Raw genomic sequence first — 8347 nt, 5'->3', positions numbered from 1 at the left:
CGTTAATATATTGACGAAATATAAATAGATCAATAAACTATTTTCGTCGATTTTAAGTCTATTGACCAAGTTGTCCACCCCCTAGGATGTAAACCAACATACAGAAAAATATTTTGTAGAATCAGCCTGTACGAGGTTTGATTCAACAAAATTTTTGTTGAATATAATCAACGCAGATTTTGCGTTGAAACGTGGTTGAAACAAACCTTGATTTTCTCAATTCCACAAATTTTTTTGTTGTTTTGAAAAAGTTGCTTTGACGTTTAGTGTTGATTCAACAAAAATCTTGATTTTCAAATCAACAAAATGTTTTGTTGATTCAAATATGCCTTATTTTTCTGCGTGAACTGAGTTTTCAGCATGAAGTCACCTGACAAAAAACTTTGCTAGAAAGAGAAAGGTAACCTGATGCAAACAAACGTCTAGCTGTAATGTAAACATACTTTGAATGTGTTGGTAAATTTCTGACTAGAAAGCTTTATAGAGTTATCTACGTGCGCATGTATAAGGCTTTCTAGTCAGAAATTTACCAATACATTCAAAGTATGTTTACATTACAGCTGGACGATTGTTTGCATCAGGTTTCCTATCTCTTTCTACCAAAAGTTTTTTGTCAGGCGACTTCTAGCTGTTTTTTTTTACTAACCGCTCGATATGTCAGCCAACAAACTTCGCATAAGTTGAACCTTATAGGCTAGTATGCAGATCGGAAGGAAAGGGGTCAAGAAACAGCTTTACGAACAGCAGAACAAAGGAGAGGGAGCAATTTCTTGGGGCTTGGGCCTTATAAGGCTTTCTAGGCCCAGTAAAAAAAAAAAATTAACTCAAAAATGACGAACTCCTCGTCACAGTGTCCTGATGCAAACAATGATCGAGCTGTAGCTGTCACAGCCCTGCGAAGTATGTTGTCTGACATATCGGGCAGCCAGTCAAAAAAACCAGCTAGAAGTCGTCTGACAAAAAACATTTGCTAGAAAGAGATAGGAAACCTGATGCAAACAAACGTCCAGCTGTCATGTAAACATACTTTCAATGTGTTGGTAAATTTGTGACTAGAAAGCCTTATTGCGTATACGTACACGATGGATTTTTAGGTTAAAATTTGTGGTCGCCAGCAAAAACAAATGGTAGGCTAGTGTGCGTGAGATGGGGCTTAGATAGCTCTATTGTTTGCATCAGGACACTGTGACGAGGAGTTCATAAATTATGGTTTATATTATTTTCAGGCCCAATGAAAAAAAAATTAACACAAGAATTACGAACTCCTCGCTAGCTCCTCGTCACATTGTGAATAGGTCAGATCAAGCAAAACAATGTAAAATGGCCGAAGCCGAATTGTTAACAAAGAGTCTGTCCTGCTCACGTCAGTTGATGTTTACATTAGGAACGAGTAGGACAGAACTATTGTTTACACTTTGGCTTCGGTCCTTTTACAATGTTTTGCTAGAGATAATTTACGACAACAAAGCATATTGAAAAAAAGAAGTGAAGAAAATACATTAAAATACATTACTAAAATATATTATGATTTAACTCAAAAATTACGAACTTCTCGTCACAGTGTCCTGATGCAAACAATTTTCGAGCTCGAGCTGTCACAGCCCTGCAAAGTATGTTGGCTGTCATGATCGGGCGGTCAGTCAAAAAAACAGCTAGAAGTCGCTTGAAAAAAATGTCCAGAAAGAGATAGCAATTCTGATGCAAACAAACTCCCAGTAAACATACTTTGAATGTGTTGGTCAATTTCTGACTAGAAAGCCTTATTCAAATATTCTTAAATACTAAAATAAAAAGCTACTAAAATTCCAAAGTTCTACAATTATAAAATTGGGTCTTAAAATTAAGCTTCAATTTTAAACCCTTTTTGTACGAACTCACAGGATTTGAAAACAGATTTTTGATTATTATTTTTTTAAATACACTTCGTACGCGTAAAAAAACAACTTTGTAACCTGGGTGATGAATAGAGAGAATGCGTAACGCGATTTTTGAATGATCCCACTTTGTTTACATCTACAAAGTATGAGGCTGTTCAAGCGAAGCATGACTTTTTTTCTTACTGGTAAATGAGCTATTTTATAATCAGTAGTATGTCTGGAGTTTTTTTTATAGGTCCAATAAACCAAATTTTCAGTTTTTTTGCTTTTTGGGTGTTTTAATACCCCTAACTCAAGGCAGTTTCAAAAACATCCAAAAAGCAAAAACTGAAGAATTTGGTTTATTGGACATTTTCAAAAAAAAACTCCAGATGTGTTTTATTTTGTCTAGTTTTTGGCAATTTTGCTGGAAAATCGTCTCGTTTTGATTGGTTAGAAGAGCTTTTTTTTACGGGTGAAGAAGAACTGTGGCAAAAGTTTCATTCTGCGATGTCGCAGATAAATACCCTGGCTGATTTTGGAATCCTGCAGCTGGTCCAGCTAAAAAAACATCGCTAATAATAGAGAGACTGATCCAACAAACAGAAGATTTTCACTAAACCAGGTTTTTAAACGAAATCAAACAATAAAGACAGCCGCAACTTCCATTCAAAGTTATAAAAAAAATGACGATCTCACCTTCCACTTTCTTAAGATTTCTTAACTAGAGCTCAAAAGTCACACATTTTTCATTCTTGCAAAACCAAAAAATAAAATAATAATTTTCGATAACAATACTCTCTACTTTTGGCGAACAGTAAATTGGTTCCACTTTGACAGTTCAAAATTGAGGCCGTTTTGAGGCCGCAACCACCGGTAAACTTGAAAAAATGGAAGTAACTCTCAAAAAGGGTGTGTCTACCTTATGTTGACAGATAAAGGGTAGACAGATCCAAGGCTGTATATCATAGGTACTCGCGATCTTGCTTTGCATTAGTGTGAGTGCATGACTCCGTGCCACTAAAACCAAAACAATAACAAACGAACAATGGACCGTGCCAGGAAAACCAAAACATAAACAATGTCAGTGTCAGTGGAGTGAGAGAGTAAGAGATAACGATTTTGACAACCGCACTACTACACACTCAATCGCGAGTACCTTAGGTAGAAAGCCATGAGACAGATCCCTTTTTGAGAGGTACTTCTGATTTTGAGTGTAGGGCGTTAGGACCCTATTGAGCAGTTCAAAAAAATCTTGAGTTTTAATATCCAGATTCACTAATATCTGCCATCTTCGCTTTTAAATCTGGATTCTACTATAGCTATAGCAGATACCTAGGATACAATGAATTGAAGAAATTTAAAAAAAATAAATTTTAAATTTCAAGAACAAAAGCATACAAAACAAAACCAGAGTGTACCCAAAATTAGGTATACCACATTTGTGGGTCTCGTGGCGCAGGGGTAGCGGCTTCGGCTGCCGATCCCGATGATGCTATGAGACGCGGGTTCGATTCCCGCCTTATCCACTGAGCTACTATCGGATGGTGAAGTAAAACGTCGGTCCCGGTTTCTCCTGTCTCGTCAGAGGCGCTGGAGCAGAAATCCCACGTTAGAGGAAGGCCATGCCCCGGGGGGCGTAGTGCCAATAGTTTCGTTTTACATTTGTCATGCTTTTTTGCTGCACGGGCAGCTCATTTGACAGCACTTCCTCCGTTTTCTACCTGTTCCCTGGCTGACTGAAAAATCAAAACGTCAAGCCTCGGCACCCGTTTCACTTTCAGCCAGCATCAGACTTTAGTTTATCTCCAGAACTTTCCACGGGCGGTCGTTGCCATAGTGCTCTATGCAGATCCCGTGAAATTTTTAAACTCTGTGTGTCCTCCTCGGTGTGTGGTGTCCCGTGTGAAGAAAATCAACTCCAAATCGCCGTGAGGCAGCTTGCTACGATTTCGTCGGTGGAATTTTCCCTGGGAAGTGAGAAGTTTGAATCGAGCCACGCGAGAACCTAAACAGCAACAACAACAAAGGTGCGTATGCCAAAAACGAACTGCGCCATTTTTCCAAGGTTGAAAATTTTCATCTCTCTTTTTGTGTGCTTTGAGATGGTGATGGGAGGGTTGATTAATTATACGCTAAAATGTGATCAAAACACACTCCGAAAGGGTATTTTGGAATTGTTTGGGCTAATGGTGGGATTTTTTTTTGGTGTTCTTGCAGCTCGCCGGACGAGGCAAGAGGCGTTTGGGTCGCTTTGGGCCCAAAGAAACTATAATTTTGAAAGAAAAAAAATGGCGACCCCCGCCGGATTTAAAACGTTGCTCGAATGCCCGTACAACAAGGCCCACCGGGTCCAGGCGACGGCCATGGCCCGCCATCTGTTCAAGTGCCGCAAGATGCACCCGAACATGGAGTTTGCCACTTGTCCCTTTAACCATGCCCACCGCGTGCCGGAACCGGAACTGAAGATGCACACGGCCCAGTGCGAAGACAGGGCCAACTTTGATATGTACAAGTACTGTATTACGACGGCGGCGGCAACGCACACTTCGACCGAGGCGCAAGAGCCGGAGCTTATTTTCAACACGGAAGATCCGATCAATGCCAGACCGGTCCAGGAAGACGAAGAAGAGTGTTGGGACGATTTGCGCGTGCCGGCGTACAATCCGGCCGAGTACTGCGAAAAGGCCAAAATCATCCGCAAGGCCACGCTGATGACGCCGGCCGAGAAGCGGGCATTCTATGAGAAAGAAAACGAACGTCACAAGATTTTGGACGTGAAGATTAAGAGAGAGCAGGGCATCGAAAGTGATTCCGACTCGGAACGTCGTCGCCGGAAGCGGTCCCGGTCGCGTTCTCCGGTTCGTCCCAGCCGCCGGCGGTCTCCGTCCGATTCGGGCCGTCGTCGTCGGTCGCGCTCAAACTCCCGCTTCCGGCGGTCCCCTTCACCGGTACGACCGCGTCGTCGTTCGCCATCGATTTCACCGCCCGCGGCTCGTGCGCGCAATTCCCGCTCCAACTCGCGCAAATCACGCTCCACAACTCCGGTGCGTGACCGCTTCCGGCAACGGTCGCGGTCCCGATCCCGCTCGGCTGGACGCTTCCGGCGGCATCGCCCTTCCTCGCGGTCGCGCTCTCGTTCGGCGGAACGGTTCCGCCGGCGTCGTCCCTCGCCGTTTGTCGAACGGCGCAGCCGTTACGAGGACTACATTCGCGTCGACCGGGAGAAACTGGTCACGGAACGGGCCACGGCCGAGGCGCCTCGCTACGGCGCCCGGTACCATCTGTACGACACGTACGACCGGCCCTCGGTTAGCTACGGCAGTGCCAGCAGCCGGTACGATGCTTATGCTCGCTTGAGAGACTCGTACCGGGACCGTCGTCCGGCGCGGCGGGACAGCGACGACGAACAGGTCTACCGACGCGATTTTAGAGATTAAGCAGCATGGTGGCAGTTTAATGTCACATTTTTTTTATGGATCTAAGTTCAAAGTATATTCTTTTTGACCAACATTTCATACGATTGTGTTACAAATTTTAGCATTTAGACGCGTCCCACATTTTTTTTCGTTTAATAAAGAGTAAGATTAAATACCCTAAAACGGACTTCTTTCCTTACTAGAAAAACAATTGAGAAATTCCAACTAAAACAATTTTTATTAACCGTCGCAACTACTTCTGCTCCTCTCCACCCGCTGACGAAGCCGCCCCCGCCAACTTCTTCAAACTGTCCTCAAACTCGACCGGTTCGATCTTGCGCTTCGCGTCGTCGTACGCCGGCGGTCCAATCAGCTGCACCACCTGGTCGTAGTTGAGCGTTTCCTTGTCCAGCAGGGCCTCCGCAAGCGTTCTCAGCTTTTCGGCGTTCTCGCGCAGAATCTGCTCCGTCTTTTCGTACGCCTCGGTAATCATGCGGCGCGCCTCCCGGTCGATCACGTTGCCGAGCGCCTTCGAGTAGGGCTTCTCCATGTACGGATTTTGGTCGTTCTCCTCGGAGAAGGCCAGCGGACCGATGGCGCGGTTCATGCCGAAGAATTTGATCTGGAATTAGGAGGGGGGGGATTGTTAAATTAGTTCTTAGGGGTTAAGAAATGTCGGACGAACCTGCGCGTACGCCATCTTGGTGACCTTCTCCAGATCGTTCTGCGCTCCGGTCGTAATTCTGTCAAATGTTAGGTTCTCCGCGGCGCGTCCCCCCAGGGCCATGCACATTTTATCGAAGAGCTGCTCCTGGCTGTAGAGCTTCTGCTCGCGAGGCGTGTACTGGGCAAATCCGAGCGCGAGCGAGGTCCTCGGAACGATCGTCACCTTGAGCAGGACGTCCGAGTGGGGAAGAAGCCACCCGACGAGGGCGTGACCGGACTCGTGGAACGCAATGACGCGACGTTCGGCGTGGGACAGGGCGTGCGATCGCTTCTCGGTTCCACCGACCAGTCGCTCGACGGCGTATTCCAGGTTGGTGGTGGTGACCACCTTCTGGCTGGTACGGGCCGCGTGCAGGGCTGCTTCGTTGCAAACGTTGGCGATATCTGCGCCGGAGAAACCAGGTGTAAGGGTGGCCAATCGGGCGGCGTACTTGTCTGGAGTTGCTTCCAGCTTAATTCCCGAGAGGTGCTTTTCGAAGATTTCTCGGCGTTCCGAAAGGTTCGGGAGGTCGATCAGGATGTGACGATCGAAGCGACCGGGTCGGAGCAGTGCCTTGTCTAGAATGTCCGCACGGTTCGTGCTGGCCAGCATGAGGACGCCCTCCTTGGACGCTATTCCGTCCATTTCGACTAGCAGCTGGTTCAGCGTTTGTTCCGACTCTCCGGAGCTGACTCCGCCGAAGCTACCTCCACCGTCGCGTTGTCGTCCAATTGCGTCCACCTCGTCAATGTAGATTATACAGGGGGTTCGTTTGCGGGCCTCCTTGAACAGATCTCGGACGCGAGCCGCTCCGAGGCCGCCAATCATCTCGATGAATTCCGACCCGTTCATGCTGAGGAATGGAACCTGCGCCTCGGTGGCCACCGCCTTCGCCAACAGAGTCTTTCCACATCCAGGTGGTCCCAGCAGCAGCGCGCCCTTGGGAACCTTCGCCCCAAGCCGTTGATACCGATCCGGTGCCTTCAAGTAATCGACAAACTCCATCACCTCCTGCTTCGCCTCCTGAAGACCAGCGACGTCCTTGAAGAAAACCCCCCGACCCCCATCCACCGGATCCACCAGCGTAAACTTGGCCCGCCCCATCTGCGTGAAGCTGTCCATACTGATCGGTCCCCGGATGCCCCTCATCCGACTCAACAGCGCAATTATCACTCCGGTGGCCACCAGCGTAAACAAAATCTTCCCACTAACGTCCCCGCTCCGCTCAAACTGCACCGACACCCCATCCTTTATCCCCAACCGCGCCTCAACCTGCCGCAGCTTCTCCTCAAACTTGTCCACATCCGCCACGGCCATGTGGAAGATCGTAGAATGTGCCCGCCTGCCCTTCAAAATCGCTCCGTCGTGCAGAAGAATCGTCACCATCTCCATATCCGGATGGACCACAACCTCTTTCACCTCACCCACCGCCAGCATGTGGTGCACAAACTCGTGCCAGCTGACGTACCGCGTGGCCGTTTCCGGCCGGTTCTTGTTCGGAACGACCATCGTCAGAAAGCCCACCAGCATGTAGATCGCAATCATCCACATCAGCGTTTTCGTCACCACCGACATCATCTTCTCCTTGTCGTCGTCGTTGCCCTTTTTCTTGCCTCGATCGCCACCGTCGTCCTGCTTCTGGCCCATCCGGGCGGAAGTGTGCAAACTGCGGAGCAGAACCTGCTGCGGAATGCCGTACGAACGGGAGAACAGTTGAACGATGGCTCGGCACTCGGCGGCCAGCTGGCGCTGCAGCTGAGCATTTGGTGGCGTTACGGAGGGTGGGGCCGCGCGGATCGCAGGACTTGGGTTGGTGGTTCCGGCGGCCGGAACGTAGCTGCGTACGAACCGGTTCGCCAGCAAGTGCTTGGCGTAGCGCTCTAATCGTAACATTTCTTGTGTAAGTTATCGAGAAAATCCGTAGAGCATTCTGGTGGGGCACTAAAAATTACAACATTAATTAAATAGATTGTTAATAAAACAACAATTTTCTTACGATTTCCACCTAAAAAATTGATTCTTGTTATGAAATTCTTCGCTCGAAATCCCGTCGCGGATGACACAGCGCGAGCGGTTTGTTTTGGTTACGCGCGTTGACTGACAGTGCGCAAGCCCATGCAACAAACGTTCCCATTTCGACTCTTTTCACTACGCCCATGCGTTTCGATTGTGACAGTTCTCGCGCGAAGCGCCAGTTGTAAATAAACACACGTGCGCGCGCGGTATCAGAGATTGATTTCCGTCGATTCCACAGATTCCAGGCTTTCGATGGACACGAGCGACCTGTTCCGCAAGCTCACCTGCGGGGTCAAGTTCTCCGCCAAGAATAACGCGTTTTTGAAGCGAAAGGTAACTTTTTCCGGTTT

The 8347-nt window shown here is 47.6% G+C and overlaps 3 protein-coding genes across 4 annotated transcripts in view; 2 read left to right on the top strand and 1 right to left on the bottom strand.

The window, feature by feature from the left end:
- Nucleotides 1-8347, top strand: part of LOC120432270 (probable ATP-dependent RNA helicase DDX52) — a 36261-nt gene that overhangs the window by 26214 nt on the left and 1700 nt on the right. Inside the window, exon 2 of the mRNA XM_052706266.1 lies at nucleotides 8205-8330. Coding sequence (XP_052562226.1) covers nucleotides 8250-8330 — 81 coding nt within the window. The 5' untranslated portion in view covers nucleotides 8205-8249. The remainder of the gene's footprint in view (nucleotides 1-8204; nucleotides 8331-8347) is intronic.
- LOC120432312 (uncharacterized protein DDB_G0287625-like) lies at nucleotides 3667-5453 on the top strand. Its single transcript, XM_052706267.1, has 2 exons — nucleotides 3667-3886; nucleotides 4077-5453. The coding sequence occupies exon 2, from the start codon at nucleotides 4148-4150 to the stop codon at nucleotides 5294-5296; it is 1149 nt and encodes a 382-aa protein (XP_052562227.1). The 5' UTR covers nucleotides 3667-3886; nucleotides 4077-4147; the 3' UTR covers nucleotides 5297-5453.
- On the bottom strand, nucleotides 5495-8096 carry LOC120432269 (paraplegin-like). 2 transcript variants are annotated; one of them, XM_039597449.2, is made up of 3 exons: nucleotides 7978-8096; nucleotides 5961-7922; nucleotides 5495-5897 (listed from the first exon to the last, which is right to left on the bottom strand). In XM_039597449.2, exons 2-3 carry the CDS (start codon nucleotides 7872-7874, stop codon nucleotides 5529-5531), a joined length of 2283 nt encoding a protein of 760 aa, XP_039453383.1. In that variant the 5' UTR covers nucleotides 7875-7922; nucleotides 7978-8096; the 3' UTR covers nucleotides 5495-5528. The 2 variants fall into 2 exon arrangements, with proteins under 2 accessions (XP_039453383.1, XP_039453384.1); XM_039597450.2 differs by having other exon boundaries at nucleotides 7987-8071.

The sequence above is a fragment of the Culex pipiens genome, chromosome 1 (genome assembly GCF_016801865.2).
Source record: "Culex pipiens pallens isolate TS chromosome 1, TS_CPP_V2, whole genome shotgun sequence".
Taxonomy (NCBI): Eukaryota; Metazoa; Arthropoda; class Insecta; order Diptera; family Culicidae; genus Culex; species Culex pipiens.
This window is presented reverse-complemented; position numbering and strand designations above follow the sequence as displayed.